Source organism: Notolepis coatsorum, assembly GCF_963971535.1.
Source record: "Notolepis coatsorum genome assembly, chromosome: 11".
Classification (NCBI taxonomy): Eukaryota; Metazoa; Chordata; class Actinopteri; order Aulopiformes; family Paralepididae; genus Notolepis; species Notolepis coatsorum.
The window spans coordinates 93,148,274-93,168,540 of NC_140175.1; the positions used below are offsets into that span (position 1 = coordinate 93,148,274).

General features: G+C 43.0%; 1 protein-coding gene across 1 annotated transcript in view; it reads right to left on the bottom strand.

Moving 5' to 3' along the window:
* dym (dymeclin) overlaps positions 1-20,267 on the bottom strand; it is a gene marked incomplete at its 5' end in the record, with an annotated part of 215,942 nt that overhangs the window by 126,167 nt on the left and 69,508 nt on the right. Inside the window, 2 exons of the mRNA XM_084325001.1 lie at positions 7,644-7,743; positions 19,684-19,720. Of these exons, the coding sequence (XP_084181127.1) occupies positions 7,644-7,743; positions 19,684-19,720 (137 nt within the window). The remainder of the gene's footprint in view (positions 1-7,643; positions 7,744-19,683; positions 19,721-20,267) is intronic.

Genomic DNA, 20,267 nt, shown 5'->3' on the forward strand with positions numbered 1-20,267 from the left:
CAGTCCCTGCAAAACACGACAGACACGTCTTATCACGCACATGCACGCACACACACACGCGCGCTCGCGCGCACACACACACTCAAAAAACACAAACAAGCTCATGGCCAGAGAAACTGTTTAAGTGTTTAAGCTTTATGTGTGTATAAATACACGATGGATACACACTTTCTAGACACAACCTATCTATACGTCTATAAATACACAATGGATACTCACTTCCTAGACACAACTTATATGGACTGCATTTATATAGCGCTTTTATCCTAAGCCTATGGGTGCCTCACACTCAGAGGTGAGCATGCATGGTGCCAACGTGCTCATCGGGAGCAATTAGGGGTTCAGTGTCTCGCTCAAGGACACTTTGGAGCTGGAATCGAGCCGGGAACCTTCTGATCACCAGACGACCACTCCACCTCCTGAGCCCCTTATCTATGCTTGTACACGACAGAATACTCACTTCCTGGACACAACCTACAAGATACAAGATACTTTAATGCCACACAACTTGGTGGTAATTGTTTGCGGTACAGCATGTTAATTGAGCACTAGGACATCAACATGAAACATCAAACGCCCCCCTCGCACTAAATACATAAATAAATTAGGGCTGTCAGTTTATTGCGTTAATTAGATTAATTAATTACACAGCAAATTATCGTGTTATGAAAATTAACTCAAAATTAATTACCAATTTTTTTTTATTATTATTATTATTATTATTATTTTCTTTTTTTTAAATATATATATATTTTTTTTATCTCATTCATTCCATAAGAACGTATAATACACATTTACAGACTTTTCTTTATATGGTCCATTTGCATGTTCTTGGTATCTGCTTCTAGGGACATCTATGGATCTATGGAATATATTCCCAGCGTCAGAAATACTGTGTCTGTTACTAAATTGTAATGAACCAAATGAGAATATCAATAATTTTATTTTTTTATCTTTGACTGTGAATAACACCATGCTCAAATTGACCAGACCTGAAAAATCTAAGCAAATTAATAGATGGAAGATGATTAAACAGAAGGTTTTGTAGATACAGTACTGAATTCTGCCATCCGGACACATGCAATTTGTATTTTATTTTTTTATTATTTTTTAAACAAACATATAAACAAACATGACAACACACGATAAGATATACAAGCATTAATTGTCAGGGCACATCCAATGAGATCACCTTTTGGTTAGTTGTTTTATATAAGATATACCCATAATACCTGTTATCTAAAAAAAAAAAAAACCCTACACACATATGCTCAGCTCGAACCCCCCCCTCCCGGACCCCACCTTGAGAAGTACCTCCACTATCCCTCGCACCTAACCAGACACTACCATTATAAGCTAGCTTTTATTCTCTCCACCACTTCTAACCACATTGACATTTTGGATTCATTGAGACCCAGAATTCTTGCTGTAGATATTTCATGGTAAATTACATCGAGATATGTAAGAAACCAAACTTTACGGCACATTTTTTCCGGTTGAAACCAGCGTGATGCGATCAGCTTTTTGGCTACTGTGATACCCGATAAAAGGACACATGCAATTTGAAATATGATTATAGAATAGAATATCAGGCATAAAATGGTTATGCGATTAAAATGCGATTAATTAGATTAATTAATTACAAATCCTGTAATTAATTAGATACATTTTTTTAATCACCTGACAGCACTAAAATAAACAAATAAATAAATACATACAGGACAGTCACATATAACAAGTGTCAGTCAGTGTCGGATGCTTGCAACGGGGGGCGGGCCAGGGCATTTATTGCTCAAGTTTATTGTAACATAGAGTATCTGTGTGTGTGTGTGTGTGTGTGTGTGTGTGTGCGTGCGTGCGTGCGTGCGTGCGTGCGTGTACAGGTTTCCATATATGTGTGTGTGTCTCTGTGTGTCTATGTACCAGCAGTAACACACAGTAAAACAATAATACGACAAGGCACTATACCCAGTAGAGGCCTAAATATACTGACTGATGAACGGCACATGGCTGCTGTCTGACCTTAACCAGACGGACCTAAGTCAAAGTCTCTAAGTATAGTCTACATCCTGGGATGACTGCTGTATCACAGATGAGCTGACCTGGGGTCAGTCCACGCAGACTATGAGCCAGACAAAGTCCCAGACATTGATTATATAATAATAATAATATAATAAGAAGAAAGCCCTTCTGTGACATAATTCCCATGACATAACGATATATCAGTGATGAGTGAGCCGTGTTTGTCTGTGGGAACACAGGGAGGTCAGACTTTAGCCAAAGCTGCGGTGCGTTGCATGTTAATTCTTAATATCCTCATTATATTTCTCATTTGTGTGTGTGTGTGGGTGTGTGTGTGTGTGTGTGTGTGTGTGTGTGTGTGTGTGTGTGTGTGTGTGTGTGTGTGTGTGCGTGTCTGTCAAAACAAAACATTAAAAAACAGTGCCTGAGGAAGGAAGCATCCAAAACAAAGAGAGGTTCCTCTGTGTGAATATGCGCGCGTGTGTGTGCGTGTGCGTGTGTGTGTGTGTGTGCGTGCGCGCACATGTTTAGTCTAATCAGACAGTCGCTGCATGGCTGAAGGAACACACAAAAAACACACATTATATAAACAGTCCCCCAACACCTCAGGCTGTCTATAAGGACCCCTAATGTCTGCCCTGCCCCCACCCCCAGTACCACACAAACACACACACACGCACGCCCACATATCCAGGAGCATGCAAACCCAATGAGACAGCCAGACTGTGAACCCAGACAGCTACGCAGACAGACCTGAAGGCATGGTGCTTGGACCAGGGTCAGGCAGAGTGATTTATGAAGGGAGGAGGATGAGCTCGCAATCTGACCTTAAAATAAACGTGGAACCTGCTCCCATGGTGTTACCCGTCTGACTGTGGCCGTACAGGCGAGTCAAATCTAAATCTCCCAGTACGTGGTGCGCTCACGTAAGAGCTGTCCTCTGCACGTCAAAGACGACAGAGATAAGCCGCATAGGGATTATTTATTGAAATCCGCCACTTCGGTCTAATTTCTTTTAAAGCCGCAATAACTATTTTCTGGCAGGATTTTTGACATTTCCAAAACTTCTTATGACCAGAAGGTCTTGTTGAGTGAGTCATCATGGTGTCTTACTCAATCAACCCTGCTATCAGAAGGTCTTGTTGAGTCATGGTGTCCTACTCAATCAACCCTGCGCCATCACTGTTGCCACAAATCTCCCCATGGTTAAATAATAGTAGTGTTAGTCAGACAAAGAGAATCTGTAGAGCTGCTGAACGAAAACCAAGCTCACAGTCCACTGTGAGATATATATATAAGGAAGCCATGACAGAGTCAGACAGACAGTCGGAGATTGTTATAGGCAGAGATGTCTGCCTATAACAAAAAAAATACTAGTGGTAAGAAAGGACTATTTTTCTTATCACAGAGAATGCTGGAAACTCTACAATATTATTCTCAGCCATCAACCAGCTACTCAACACTGCCCCCACCCCTCCAGTCATCTGCATCAAAATGTGAAGAACTAGCCTTATTCTTCAATAACAAAATAACTTCAATTAGAGCCAGCATTAGTCCAGATACAAACATAGACACCATCAGCAAACCCTGCGAAAAAGTAACCATAGGAAAATTTGCTTGCATCAACTGAGCGTTACAAAACTGTCAGGAATGTAACTCCTCCACTTCCTGTATTGACCCTATACCCACAGCATTTCTTAAGCGAATATACAATCGACCATGATATCCTAATAAATCGTATGGAAATGTTAGTTGGTCTTTCTGACTATGTATTAAACTGGTTCAGAACATATATCAAAGGGAGAAATATTACGTCAGGCTTGGAGATCATTCTTCTGAGAAACATGACACCTACTTCGGAGTTCCACAGGGGAGCTGCCTTGGTCCATTATTATTCTCACTATACATGCTGCCACTTGGAGACATCATTAGAAAACACAATGTATGTTTCCATAGTTACGCAGATGACACACAATTGTACATCTCCGCTGAACCAAATGATCACACAGCTATCAACTCCATTTCCGCCCGTCTCTTAGCAATAAACAAATGGATGACGAACAACTTCCTACTGCAGAGGGGAAGAGGTACATGGCAGCATCTCCTTTCAAAATAGTACTGTGTGAAGTAGAAGACAGCCAGTGTAAAGGTTCTAGTAGGGCCCTGGGCTGGAGAATAAGAGCGTTAGGAGAAGATATCCACTCACTTAACACTTTGAGTGCCGGCCTCAGTGTCCTATTTACCCCGTTGAATGCCACCACCCACTTCAATGACAGAGCTCTCATATTTGCGAACGCATAAACTATATCTTAAATTATGGATATGTGTCTAATATGGCCGTCGCTTATCAATGACTTGTTTGCAGTCAACATTGTCGAAACGGATTGTTTTTTTAATTGGTTCATTTCCGTTTTATACCATTTTGAAAAACCCTCATTTTGAAAGTTTCAGATTTTTTTATTTATTCTGTGATAAACGGCCTTTACTGGAATACACAAAACACTGTCATTTTTCGGCCTATTTATGAATCGTTTTCAAATAAACGCTAGATTATCGATAGTATATGTGTACTTATGCACGCTATAGAAGCGGGCTGAAAAATCGATTATCTTATTTCCTGATCGCACACACACACAGACACACATATGGCACACGCTGATATATAGGTGAAAATAGCTCTGATTATCCCTTACCTCAGATCAGATGTTCTCCAAAAAGATTATTCCAATTCCTGATCGCCATTCCAAATATCGATCGCGTTTATTGATCCAACGCTGGGTACTGGAAACACACATTCTCCGCTGTTCTGGTGGTGGGCAATGACTTTGATCGTCTCCGGTTACTTGTCTGACAAGTAAAATGTGGAAGCAGGACATTTTTTTCTCCATGCGTTTCATTCAATCCAATCCAATGGGGTGCAGTACCATCCGGAGAGACGATAGGGGCCGGTATTTTCCCTGTTCGAGTTCAGACAGATCCCCACTGGTAACGTGAGGATAGATTGATGAAATATGAATGGAAATCGCTAATAAAAAAAATAACGATTAAAAAAACGGCATATCTCGTTCCTGGCACTCAACGGTTGGCATGAAATAACAAATTATGCCGTGGCTGGCACTCAAAGTGTTAAAGGAATTTTTTTTATATATATTTTTTTTTACAGGGCTTTTGAGGCAATTAAATCACTGCGCCCAGGCAGCAGTGGTTCGTCAAAAAATTGTTCCGAGTATATATCTGCTTAGAAAACAAAAAATGTAATGTCTAATTATATAATTTTTTTTATTTCTCCACGTGGTAAATACACAGGTCACAACATGTTACAGGAACGTTTTGGAGTTGAATACTTCCAGTGAATAACGCTAAGCTAGGCTAACAGTGCGGCTGTTCCCTAAGCCTAATGCATGCACAGAGAATAAAAGGGTATGTATCTGCTTGTCTAACTCCAGGGTAGATGGCAAATAAGCTAATTTCCCAAAAAGTTGGTGTGTTCCTTTAACCGTTTCTGCGCCAAAAACGAATTAGCTCGTTATAGCCCGCCAATCGTTGGACGCAAACAACGAGTCAACTCGTTATTGGATCCGTTTTTCTTTTATTCGCTATTTCCATTCATAATTCATCCTGCTGTGCTGTAGGACTGGGTAACACTCTGTCTGAGACCGCAGCGGTGCGATACCGCCGCCTAACGGCTTGCAGCCGGTATTGCACCCCATTTGAAACGATGTGGTTTCTTTTCTCGGCCGAGCTGAGCCGTGCAGGCGGGGTCTATATACTCCGGCAAGACTCCGGCTTATATCGATGCATCGACCTGCCCCCCCCCCCCCCCTTTCATATGCAATGCTGGATAACGCTGGATACACTGACGCAACCAGTATTTGGAATGGCGATCAGATAATTGGATTATTCTTTTTGCAGTACATCAGAGACAAGGTAAGGACTATATGTTATCGATCTTGCGTTGATCCGATAATTCTTTCCCCGGAATCGAAGCGTGTCGGAGTGGTGTGTGTGTGTGTGTTGGTAGCGATCAAAAGCATGGAGTGGCCCCGCGTCCCCGTCTCCCTTTCATGCCTGCATGATGAAAGATAATACCGATAATCTAGCGTTGATTTCAGATTGATTGTTGATCCAAGCGAGGAATGGCAACATGTTTTGTGAATTTCACTCAATCGCTGTTTTCGCGTCTTTTCCCGGGATTACTCAGAATCACTCAAACTCACTCCATAGCTATAATATTTAATATAGTTTTAAAGTGTTTTGTAACTAACTTGCCATTGTCTCATGCCTAAACCACGCCCATAGCTGCCGGTAGTTCCTCACAGGTCGCCCGATTGGTCCGAACCACTGTGGTTCGGGTCACAAGCGCATGCCTTGAAGCCTGACAAGATGGAGTCTCCCGTGATCTGGCGAAGCCAGCTGCCGTGCGAGGTTAGCATCCCCCTACCGGCGTTACATTTTGGGAGAGGTTCGGCCCACACACCGCCGGCAGAGCTCTGACGCCATTTTCGCGTATAAATGAGACTTTGTGCCAAATAAAGTGAAACATAGCATTTGGTACGAGTGGTAAAAAAAATAGTAGTGAATGCAAATCAAGAGTGACTGCCAACATGGGTATTCACTGGATGATTCTGGCAACATTTAGTATTTCGGTGCCCCTGTGAGCGTACCTACTACCTACCTCATGATGCTGGGTCCTGGCTCGCAAAGCCGTGAGAAGCTTTTATAAATCAAACATGACAGGTTCCTCAGGATAATCTCAACCAGGGAGGGTAATTAACGCCACTAGCCACCAGTCAAATGGCAGAACATTTTGTCTAGACATGTTGGCAGCTAAACAACCACCCTCCTTTCCATCCTAACATTCAACTTGGCAGGTAGAATAATGAAAGTGTCTGGTAGAATAATGAAAGTGTCTGGTCTGGTGAATTTATGAATGCACCCGCCGCTGTGGCCGACCGAGGAGAAAGGTCCGTTTCCTGCCCCGATCTCCACACATGAGTTTTGAGATGGTTTCAGAAAGAAGCATTTCGTATAAAAGTATTCTGTACTTCTGTATGACAACTAATAAAGAAACTTTAACTTGATGACGTTGCAAAAGGGGCACTGTTTTGTGTGTAGGGTTGGGTACTGAACTCTACTGAACGGTACTTTTAAGGGTACCGACTGAATCACATCGGTACCACAGAGTAGCGATTCATGCGGCTAGATCAATCGGTATCAAATGTTGGTACCTTTACATGTTTAGTATAAGAGTGTAATATGCTGGACAAGAGGGAGCTTTTTCCACAAATATATATATTACTGTCCAATCTCTTGGGTCTTTGGAAAGACCAGACGAGGTCAGAGGAGTTTGAAAATGTGTTTTACTGAGGATTTATTTTTATTTTGTGTGTTGGTGTGTTACAACAATAAATAACAACATGTTGTGAGTAAATAACCATGATGAAGTTTGGATTTATTTCTTTTACAACTGGAATTGATTATGATTTATTTCTTTATTACAGAGAGAGTTAAGGACCGTTGGGTACAGAAGATACAGAATTCCAGGAACTGATACTGGTACCGGTTCAAATGTGAACGGTACCCAACCCTAGTGAGTGAGAAGAGTGTCGAGTGTTACTCACATAGTCTGGCAGGGCCGTGTCGTCTCCGTGTCGGCCTCTCAGAGACTGTGTGGCCTGCTCCAGCACCTTGTTGTGCTTCTTAGACAGCAGCGCAAATAGACTGCGGGAGACGGACGTGGGGATGGGGATGGAGACAGGGAGAATGAGAGGAGAGAGGGAGGAGAAAGAGAGGGATGAGGAAAAGGAGAGGAGAAAGAGAGGGGAAGGGATATACAGTATGAGGGGCTGACTTCCATAATGATCAGAGAATCATACTTGTTGGCAAACGGTGTGTGTGTGTGTGTTTGCGTGTGTGTGTGTGTGCGTGTGTGTGTGTGTGTGTGTGTGTGTGTGTGTGTCTCTAAACGTGTATGTGTGTGGGTCTGCTTGTGATTGGATTGCATGTGATGCTAGCGAACACATATAACAAGTCTCTCTGTGTATGCACTGCTGACCTTGGCTATAGGATCAAGGTCAAAAGTGGTCGAGAAAACACACACACACACACAGAGAAGAAAAAGGCTAAACCTAGGCACCACAGCGGTCATAAATAGTCTAGTGGCTCCTCTTAACTCAACAGTACTCTCTCTCTCTCTGTGTGTGTCTGCATCACATCGCTAAGCTATGTGTGTGAACTGCCCTGCAACAGAAATCTGCTTGCTAGCCAGACTACTGGCATTCCACTGTGGCTCAAGCCACAGCTAAATATTAATCCCCTGTTAAACCAGTGGCAGTCTGAACACAGGCACTTTTCACATAACACCTATCAGGTGATGAGACTGGGTAGAGGGGCCGGAAACGCCCCAGCCAGGCAGCTCATAACATAGTCATTTACATTTAATAATCCAGAACATAATGTCATTTCCACGTTGTAAACCATAACATAACCAAGTCATTTACCATTTTCTCCACAGTGATGCGAGTGCAGACACTAGGCATTCAGTATGGGAATCAGAGCAGCTTGACGGGCTGCCGTAAAGGGATATTACACCACAAAGCAACATTCAACACTCCAACTTTGAAGAACTACAACAATGGAGTTTCCTGATACCTCTCTCGATCAGCTTCTCCAATATCTCTCGTTAGGTAACGGAGTAGCCAGACAAAAAACTCAGCCCTCCCATCCTTGTGCCACTCCTTGTAGGAGTAGCAACCTTTGACTGGCACTGTTATGCTGTCCTCCCCATCATATGTTTAATTTCTCTGTTAGGATCTATGGGTAACAGTACTGTATATTTGCATATCGTATATGTCACAAATGTAACAGTACTATATACCTGTATGTCATGTATGTCCCTATGCCGTAAATGTCATGTCATGTATGTTGTGTATGTCATAAATGTCACTATGAATTGAAATGGGGGACCCTGATGTAAACAAGACAAACGTCTTTCTCTGGTCTGCATCCCCCTTAACAATTGTGTGTATTGAGCCGTACTGTATTGTACCCATTCTGCAATCTGTTAAATAAAGTGTTCATTCATTCATTCATTCATTCATTCATTCATTCATTCATTCATGCCCGCCCTTTTATTTTTTTTACCTCAGTGTAGTTTATCATTTATTAGGATCCCCATTAGCTGACACCATAACATCAGCTAGTCTTCCTGGGGTCCTTTGTCATGCAGGAAGCTGGAGCATGTTCAGTAGTTTAGGCGTCTAGTCTACAAGTCTATATAATATATTAAGCGGCGCAACAAGACATCTCAACTAAATCTGATTCACAACCTGCTGTGAGTGAGAAGTGGAGTGTATTTTATTTAAACTCTTGTCCTAGAAAAGGGAAGTGCTGTAAAAATGACAGTGTAAACCCGATGTCTTTATGGACATGTTAAATATTTAGTGTGCCAGGCCCAGACATGCAATACAAGGACAATAAACATCCTTTGTCAGGACCACGGAGAGGGTTTCTTCATTGGAACGATGGCCACAGTTGTTCTCCGATAGAGGGGGAGCTAGGACGAGGATAATGTGAGCATACCTCACATGTTTGTCTATCCCTGAGAGAGAGAGTGTGTGTGTGTGTGTGTGTGTGTGTGTGTGTGTGTGTGTGTGTGTGTGTGTGTGTGTGTGCGCGTGTGTGTGTCTGTTCCATTGTTCATGTTTAGTCTAGACAGTGTGCCATGACCTACTACTGACACACACACACACACAGACAGGAATCATCAAACACGTGTGCACGACTCGTACAAAAATGCCATTTTCTGCTGGTTCTACAGATTTATTTGCTCTAGTATTCAGATAACATTAGAGGCATCGGGACCACGGTTTCTTTACATGGCACAACCGCCTTCAGTAGAAATGCATGGAACATTGACAAATATTGAATGTATGGAAAATAGAAAAATATTGAATGTATGGAACATTGAAAAATATTGAATGCATGGAACATAGAAACATATTGAATGCATGGAAGATTGAAAAACATTGAATGCATGAAACATTGAAAAATATTGAATGCATGGAATATTGAAAAATATTAAATGCATGGAACATTGAAAAACATTGAATGCATGGAACATTGAAAAATATTGAATGCATGGAACATAGAAAAATATTGAATGCATGGAATATTGAACAATATTGAAAGCATGGAACATTGAAAAGTATTGGGGGCGGCTAGGTGGCGCAGTGGGCAAGGCGCTCGCCACCAACGCAGGATATGCTGGGTTCGAGGCCAGCTCTTGGCGTTGCTACCAGCTTGGCTGGTCGTTCATACTAATACAATTGGCAGTATTAGGGGGTGGGAAGCTGGTGGGTGGGGATCGGACGTTGTGGACAGCGACTCCTACAGGTCGGTTGGTGCGCTTGCGCAGTAGAATCAGGAAGCGACAGGGGCGGCGTGTCCCTCCCACACAGACCCTCACCGCTGAGAGATCGCGCTGTGCAGGTGAAAAGATGCGACGGCTGCCTCCTCGAGTACCGGAGGGGACACGTGATGTAAGGCTTCGTCCACATTGCAGCCGGCTTGTGGGAGGCATGGCCTAACAACGTTCGAGACAGGGGAGGGTAGAATTGGACAATACGAAATTGGGGAAGGGAGAAAAATAGAAAATGGGGAGAAAAAGTAGATACAAAAAATAATAAAAAAAATATTGAATGTATGGAACATTGAAAAATATTGAATGTATGGAACATTGAAAAATATTGAATGTACTGTATGGTGGGTTGAAAAATTGTGAAATTGAACGCTTATTAAAAAATGCACGACAAATGTGAGTGCCAACTAATTAGTTTTTAAAATGTTTGAAATTGCTAATGTCTCTGAGAACGCTTTCCTAATTTGGATGCAACAGCTTTATTAGTTTACTTTATACCAACAAAAATATATATTATCCAATGTCCAAGTAAACAGAGCGTCACAAGCAGGTCCGGACTGGCCATCGGGAGATTAATAATTTTTAAAATTTTGCCCGCAGTCAGGCCACTGCACTTAGAAGCTGGCCAGGCCAGTGTTTCTAGTTGCGGTGGCGTGGTAATTAGATAACTTAGGTGGGGAACAACCAGGAGTCAAGTCAAGTCAAGTCAAGAGTTTTATTTGTCACAGCATACAAGTATACAATGAAATGTGGGGGGTCTTTCCCGCAACGATTGTGCATAATACAATAATAATAATATAATAAGAATCCAATAGAACGACATTGTGCAATAGCAATAATACAAGTAATCGAAGTAGGGCATATCGGTATATGTAGATGAGTTTTTACAGAGCATGGTAGGACATGCTAGGTCCTGTGGTAGTGCAATACACTGTTAGCTACGGATGAGGCACTGGGTCTTTATGTACACTGCTATACAATGCTATATTATACAATCTCAAGTTATACTATTCTTAAAGTGACCTTTCCTTTTGTAAAGTGACCATAAGTGTGAGCGTGTGCAGCATGAGTGTGTGTGTGCTCATGTTAAAGTGGCTGCTAGTGTGTGAGCGTGTACAGTGTGTGTGTTGTGTGTGTGCTCATGTGTGCTTGTGTGTGGAGAGTTCAGTGTTCAAGGCTCTGATGGCCTGGGGGAAGAAGCTGAGCCAAAGTATCTCTGTCCTAGTTGCTGGTGTTCGCAGGCGTTTGCCTGACCGCAGCAGCTTGAACAGGCTGTTGTTGGGGTGGTGAGGGTCTTTCATTATTCTGCAGGCTCTGGATTTGCACCTCTTGTTATATAGGACCTGCAGGGGTGGTAGTGCAATACCCGTGGTACGCTTGTTCTGTGCCGTGCTGTTTCCATACCAGGCAGTGATGTTTCCAGTCAAGATGCTCTCTACAGCTCCGGAGTAGAAGGACTGGAGTATCTTCCCAGATACTCTGAACTTCCTTAACTGTCTCAGGTGGTAGAGGCGCTGCTTCGCCTTTTTTACGACTGAGTCTATGTGTGTTGTCCATGTCAGATCCTCTGACATGTGGACCCCCAGGTACTTGAAGCTGCTCACCCTGTCCACGGTAGCCCCGTTTATCCTCAGTGGTGTGTGTGTCCCCTGCTGTCTTCTCCTAAAATCCACGATCAGCTCCTTGGTTTTACCAATGTTCAGGAGCAGGCTGTTGTCCTGGCACCAGCGTTCCAGTACCTCAACCTCCTCCCGGTAGGCCTTCTCGTCGTTGTCCGAGATCAGCCCCACCACCACTGTGTCGTCCGCAAACTTCACTATGGAGTTGGAGCTGAACTTGGCCACACAGTCATGTGTGTATAGTGAGTACAGCAGGGGGCTCAGAACACAGCCCCAGGGGGACCCGATGCTCAGGGTGATGGTGTTGGAGGTCTGACCCCCCACCCTGACCGCCTGGGGCCTCTCACTCAGAAAGTCCAGTATCCAGGCGCTGGGAGCGGAGCTCAGACCCAGCTCGATCAGCTTGTCCACCAGTCTGGTGGGGACTATGGTGTTGAACGCTGAGCTGTAGTCAATGAACAACAGTCTCACATAGCCCCCCTTCTGGCGGTCTAGGTGAGAGAGGGTGCTGTGCAGTACTTGGGAGACCGCATCATCAGTGGACCTGTTTGGCCTGTATGCAAATTGCATAGGGTCCATATCACTGGGGAGGGAGGCACAAATGTGATCCTTAACCAGCCTCTCAAAACATTTCATGGCCACAGAGGTGAGTGCCACCGGTCTGTAGTCATTGAGACCTGTTGGGGAGGATTTCTTTGGTACCGGGATAATGGTAGACATCTTGAAGCAGGCAGGTACCACGGATTCCGCCAGGGATAGATTAAATATGGTGGTGAACACAGGGGCTAGCTGGTTAGCACAGGACTTAAGTATGCGTCCTGTTATCCCATCTGGGCCAGCAGCCTTCCTGGTGTTCACCCGCATAAATGCTCTTCTCACACTGTGTTCCGTCAATGAGAGAGCGTCCCCGCCCCCCCGCGGATGCTCCCCCCCTCCACGACAGCCGGCGCGCCAGTGACGTCACTAGCCGGTGAGCTAGCGTCGCCGCTGTTTGCACCAAACCGTGCGTAGAAGGAGTTGAGTTTGTCCGAGATCACTGCGACAGAGGGTAACGTGGTCTAAAAGCACACAAGTCTCTCTCTCTCCCTCTCTCTCTCTCTCTCTCTGTGCATGTTTTTCTTCAAAGGGAGCTGCATGTGATTGGTGGAGGCGGGACCAGGCCATACAACTGATTGACAGCGGAGACAGCGAATGGAATGGCAGATAGCACTTCTGCAGAATGACAGGGAGACATAGCGAAATGTCAAGCATAACCTGCGCTTGAAGATGGACAGTGAAAAAAGAGGAAGCATGGAGCAGAGATGGAGAGAGAGAAAAATACATACTGCTGACTGCTTGTATTTCACAGAACAGTCAGATGTACCAAACACTACTGGAATGTTTCAACAGTTCAACAGTGGAAAAAAGAGGAAGGGTGGAGCATAGAGGGAGAGAGAGAAAAAAGAAAGGCCCTTGCAGGAGATACAGTAATTTCACAGAACAGTCAGATGGAAATGACTGGAAATTGAATATTTCAACAGTTCAACAGTGGAAAAAAGAGGAAGGGTGGATCAGAGAGGGAGAGAGAGAAAAAAAGAAAGGCACTTGCATGGGGATGCCGCTAAATGTGGCAACATTTTACAAATGTTTTCTTGCACCACAGGACCACCAGGTTAGTCAGTGATAAAAATAAACATGCTAGCTAGCTAACCTAGCTAACGTTACCATGCATCATCATCGTCCCCTGTCAAAAGCCCAATGTTAACTCATTGACTGCCAGGCTGTTTTCCCATCTTTACTGAATGGCGCCAGCATTATTGACCATTTTCACAATGTTTGCGGACCCATCGTATATTCTATATTATAGCTATGGAGACAATAGTATGGCTCATTTGACAGGCACTATTTATACTCCAACACTGACAAACCAGTTAATTTCTACATACTTTTATTTGTGCGCTATTCCACGCTAAATACTTTTCCACTTTTTTCCCCCTTCATAAATCTTTTATTCAACTTCAGTCCTGATCACAACCATTTTTATTTAAATTTTTCTTGTAATGTCAGATTAAAAATGAAATACTCCCACTTTTCTGATAAGTCAGTGTTGTTGCTAATCATTGACACATGATGATTATAACAATTATTAGCCTGTAATAACCCCCCCCCCCCCCCCCCCCCAGAAAAATCCACTTTGCATTTGATATATTGAAAATATTTAAATGTTGTGTTTTTTTAAGAATAATTTGTGATGCCATCACAAACAATGGCATTTAAAGGGTAAAAATGATAAAAGTCCTGCACCAGAATGCAGAATGCAATTTTTGTAACAAAAAATGTCCTGGTGGGGGACCCACAGACCCCCCGCTTAAAAAGTGGCCTGACTGGGGCTATATTCTGCACTATATTTCCCGGCCTGAAAAATTCCCCCAGTCCGGCCCTGGTCACAAGATACTATCACACAAAGGACAGAGAAACAGAACTCAAGAGGCTGAAAGCTCCACCTGTCCACGATCAGCACTAGAAACACGCACGCACGCACACACACACACACACACACACACACACACACACACACACACACACACACACACACACACACACACACACACACACACACACACACACACACACACACACACACACACACACACACACACACACACACACACACACACACACACACACACACACACACACACACACACACACACACACACACACGCTATCAGCATCCGTTATCATGGCTAATTGGCCTAGTGACAGTTGAATGGAGATACTGAAGCCACTCTGAGTGTGTATTGGAAGGATTCTACGTCTCTTCCATCGACTGAGGCCTATTAGCTATATCTACTCAATAGGCCTCTGTGTACAATCCATCCCATCTATCAGGACAGGAGGACCACCAGGAGGACCACCAGGAGGACCACCAGGCAGGACCACCAGGCAGGAAACACCTGGGGAGCCTCTGTACTGAACAAAGCACACTGACCGACTACAACACTGTCAGCTCTGTCGCATCCTATGTGCTTATGCTGAGGCAGTGACAGACGAGAGGCTCATGTGTACAGGGGGACGTGGACCACTCCCACACCGCTGCCTGCTGGATCGCAATATGTTTTTACCAGGTTGGACTGACAGACACACACAGTCCCTCCCAGTACAAGGACTTTCTTTATTTGCATTGTCAATACAAATATCTCCCACATACAACCGCATAAGACACAGACCTCCGTTATGTGTTAGGCCTTGTCCAGACGAAAACAATTTAGATCTTTTTAGTTTTCATTTTAAAAAAGTTTTCCGTAAACATCATCATTAAAAAAAAAAAAAAACGAGTGCGTCCAAATGAGAACACCGAAAATGCTGAAACGCTGTACTGTAAATGTACAAAATAAAAGTATTTCCGGTGTTTTAGACGTCGCTCTTTAATTTTGAAACCCCCCGACCGGAAGTGTTATCGTTGGTTTCACTAGCGGAACGACTTGTGTCGTTTGGTTCTGTGCTTTTGAGCTAACGACGCTAGTTTCCTAAGGAGAGGAGAGAGACACCGCGGCTCACATGGGCAAAATGCAGCTACAGCCTGCAGGCAATCATGCTGAGGAGGGAGAACTGCTGATTTTAATGGGCAGGAGAGAGAGAGCGTGTCAAAGCCGACAGTGCAGCTCGAACTACCTGTTGTATTAAATTAATTGATTGATGTTTAACTTGTCCGTATCCAGTACTTTCGACTAGCCCCACCCGTTCATTGTAAACAATGATGCATGTTGTATTAACGTTACTGTGTGTTGTAGCTAAGTTAATAAATTCTGAATGGCATTAACATTAACGTTAATGTTAGCTAGTAGGGGTGGGGGAAAAAATCGATACGTAGTAGTATCGCGATACTTTGCGTGGCGATACTGTATCGATACAGGGATGCCAAGTATCGATATTTAATAATTAATTAAAAAAAAGTTGTTTTTCTTTTTTTTTATAAGGAAGTTGCATTGTTCATTTCAATACCTGTAATAGTACAGTAGTCCACACACACACACACACACACACACATGTGCATTCAGTTAAGTTGGAATATGACTAATACAAACAGTTCAGTTTGTCAGGTACATGCAACACAGATTACAGTGTTTACATCTGTCTGCTTGAGAAAATACCATGTTCTGCAATAATTCGTTTTTTTTTTATCTACTTTTTTCTCCCATTTTCTATTTTTCTCCCATCCCAATTTCGTATCGTCCAATTCTCCCCTCCCCTGTCTCGAACGTTGTTAGGCCATGCCTCCCACAAGCCGGCTGCAATGTGGACGAAGCCTTACATCACATGTCCCCTCCGGTACTCGAGGAAGCAGCAGTCGCACCTGATTCTGCTGCGCAGGCGCACCAACCGACCTGTAAGAGTCGCTGTCCACAACGTCCGATCCCCACCCATCAGCTTTCCCACCCCTAACACTGCCAATTGTGTTAGTATGAACGACCAGCCAAGCTGATAGGAATGCGGAGAGCTGGGCTCGAACCCAGCGTCTCCTGCATTGGTGGTGAGCGCCTTGCCCACTACACCACCTAGCCGCCCTGCATTGAAGTGAGATGAACAGACTGAACTTTATTTTATTAGATAAAACATATTGACAAAGTTTTACTTTGCAGTTGAAAAAAGGTAATAATGGTTTTCAGAAAAAGGCCCGCTATGTGACGCTAATCTCTAGCTAGTATCGTATCGTGTATTTCATCACAGTAGCCTCCCGGTGTTTAATAAACACTTCTAGCCAGGACATATCTGGACATATAAGACATATGTATCATGTTTATTTTTTGTTGGCTGGGTTTGCGCATGTGGATTAAGGGAGATGTCAATCTGTTGTTGACGGTGGTAGTACAGGCGCAGTACATTTTGCTGTAAAAGCCCGATCAAACTCAATAGCTTCTGTAACACGAACGCAACTACTCTGTCTGTACGATGCCATTGTTGTTGTGATGTTGAAGGAAGGATGTTCAGGAAAAGACGCATATAGGCTTGTAAAGACGGCAACGCAAGAGGGGCGTCTTCAGATTTGCCCACTCTGGGAGCCGTTCTCAGAAAATAGCGTATTCAGGTTTCCAGAACGCAGTGTGGATGAAAGGTGCATACGATAAAATACTTTGACTGATACGACCGAAATTGTTTTGTCTGGACATGGCCTTATTCTGCTAACTTGTACTGGTTGGTGGTGGTGGGCTTTGGCTTTGGAGACAAAGCTAGTAAAGTTACAATCGTAGGTTCTCTTTGTTCACCATCACAATGTTTCTTAACACTTTGAGTGCCACTCACGAGATTTCTCTGGTTTTTAATAGTGACGTAGAATGCCACTCACGAGATTTCTAGGAATTTTTTTATTTATTTATTTTTTCGATCTGAAAAATTATTGCATCACCCGAGCCTACCCGAGTATAGCCGAGGGGCGCCGGCGATCACTGTGGAAAAAAGCGCCCCCTGTCGTCTCCCAGATGACATAAGTGATTTTGGAATGGACTAAATGAAAATGAATGGGGAAAAAAATCCGGTACTCCACATTTTCCAGTTCACTGATCCAGCCGGGGTTACCAGAGTTCATTCTGGAGCCTCAGAGCCCCGCGGATCATGGAGTTCTACTGTATCGCGTTGGATCCATACACGTATCGATTTTTTCGAATGGTGATCAGGAATTGGAATATACCAGTTGGATACCATCTGATGTCAGGTAAGGACTCTATGTTATCAGTGGTAGGATAATCAGAGTAAGTTTGATGAAGTTATAAGCTGTTTTGTGAAATGTCTTCTTTCGGTTTTACTGTAAAAGTCCGTGAGGAAATCAACGGAGCGATTATCAGTGCGCGGCCGTAATGTGCTTGCGTGCACGTATAATATTGATCATCTAGCGTTTATTTGAAAACGATTCATAAAAAGGCAGACGAATATCAACGTTGTGGAATATTCCACTAAAAGACGATTTTCATAGAATGCTCCAGAATGAGCTGTTTTTTATATCAAAACGGGGGCTTTTCTAACTGCTCTGAAACGGAAACGACGCGATAAAAAAACAATCTGCCTTCACAGCACTGACTGGAAAATAGTCTTTGATAATGCGATGGGCAGATTAGACACATAGCCATAATTTAAAACATAGATTAGGCGATATTAACGTTAACATTGGCGCCGATGGTGGCATTCAAGCGGTAAAACGGAAAACCAGGCGTGGCGCTCAAAGTGTTAAGGTATGGCATTTATTATCTTTTTTTTTGTATCAACTAATAAATCTGTTTTATCCAAATTAGGATAGTGTTCTTAGAGGCACAAGCTATTTCAGATAAGAATGACCATTTTCTCTCCTTTCAAATCAGTAATGGCGCATTCTTCTGTGGTTTTCTGGGAAACCCCGATGAACGCTTGATGCTGCCACCACTGGTCGCCAATAACACACATTACTATCACTGTTAACATGTCAGGTCAAGGTGCTGATCTTATTAGCGACCAGTGGTGGCAGCACTGAGCATTTGTCGACTGGAGGATTTGTCTCTGAAGGAGACTTCAGAGATAGGTCAATTGTGAAGAACGCTGCACAAGGAGCCGTTTTGCACGTTACTTGTGGCTCTTGTTATCTGGAAATTCTCTGTTGCCTAATTCTATAACCTGTTACCGGCATGATATCCACTACCAGTTTCACCAAGTGAAAGAATCAAATTGTGAAAATTGGGTGAATTGTTCCTTTAGTCTTGATAGCTGCTGTTCCGGTCCCTTCCAGGCCTGGGGCTGGGAGCCGGTCTACCGTAAAAAACATACTGGTGTATCCAGAAGAAATGATGGAAGAAATCGAATGAAGGGAAAAGGTAGGTGTGTAGGTAGGTGTGTAGGTGTGTGTGTGTTAAGGCTGTTCCCGTAGCCTGTTTTTGGGATTCAAACTTCGTCAGGGTTTTGCGAACGGAAGTTCGAACCTTTGTTTTTAATTAAAAAAGTAAAATAAGAAAATTAAATAAAAAACTATTAATTTTTTTTTAATACACTCAATCTAAATCCTCAATTGTAATAAAGTGATTAATCTGATTAAATTAGTATTTTTTCTTTTATTAAATCAACTTTCCAGCCCCAGACCCAGCCCAGGGAGAAGCCCCAGCCCAACTAAATCAATTAAATCAACTTTCTAATGAATATAACTCATCAGTTTCTTTTAATACTATAATATTAGTGTAGCCTAATCTGTATCTGCAACTGTGAAGAAAAACCCCATTGGTTTAAACAGAATGAATAGAAAAAAATATTTAAAAATAAAAGAATTCGAATGTTGATTTAGAATTCGAATGCCAACGAAGGTTCGAACGTTTGGGCTCAGCCCTAGTGTGTGTGTGTAGCATTTCCAGCGCAGGGGCTGCCAGTGCACATAAGACGCCTATGCCGTGACCCTGGATTAGGGATGCCGCCGTGACCCTGGATTAGGGATGCCCCCCAAAACCCGGTTCTAAGTGGGAACAGGTACTAAATTAGAAAATAACTGAGTTATAAGCTATTGGTACTCGAGAAATTATGGATTTTTTTAGAGGAATTTAAACGCTGCGAACTAATCTTGTTGGCCGTTTTCTATATCTCTCCTCCCTCGGTCGGGGCTGTTAGTTACACACACACTCGGCTCATACTCACACATGCACATACAGGTACTTGAGAGGTGCTGTCCGTGCTGAAGCAGCACACAGACAGTCACAGAGCTCATCATAGCGGAGAAAACGAAACGTTCGAAAAAAGCATGCATGGGCTGGGCGATAAAACGATAACGATAATTATCGCGATATATTTTAATAATCGATATCGATCGATAATAAAAAAAAATATCAATACAAATATATACATACGTATATATTAGGGCTGTCAGTTTATCGCGTTAATTAGATTAATTAATTACACAGCAAATTATCGCGTTATGAAAATTAACTCAAAATTTATTACAAAAAAAAGTTTTTTTTTTTAATATTTTTTTTGTATCTCATTCATTCCATAAGAATGTAGAATACACATTTACAGATTTTTTTTTAATATGGTTCATTTGCATGTTCTTGGTATCCGATTCTAGGGACATCTATGAATCTCAGGGAATGTATTCCCAGTGTCAGAAATACTGTGGGCTAGATCCACAAAGAATGGATTGCACAGTGCAAGTTGCACCCTTACTTACAATTCATTATGAATTGAAAATGGGGGACCCTGATGTAAACAAGACGAAAGTCTTT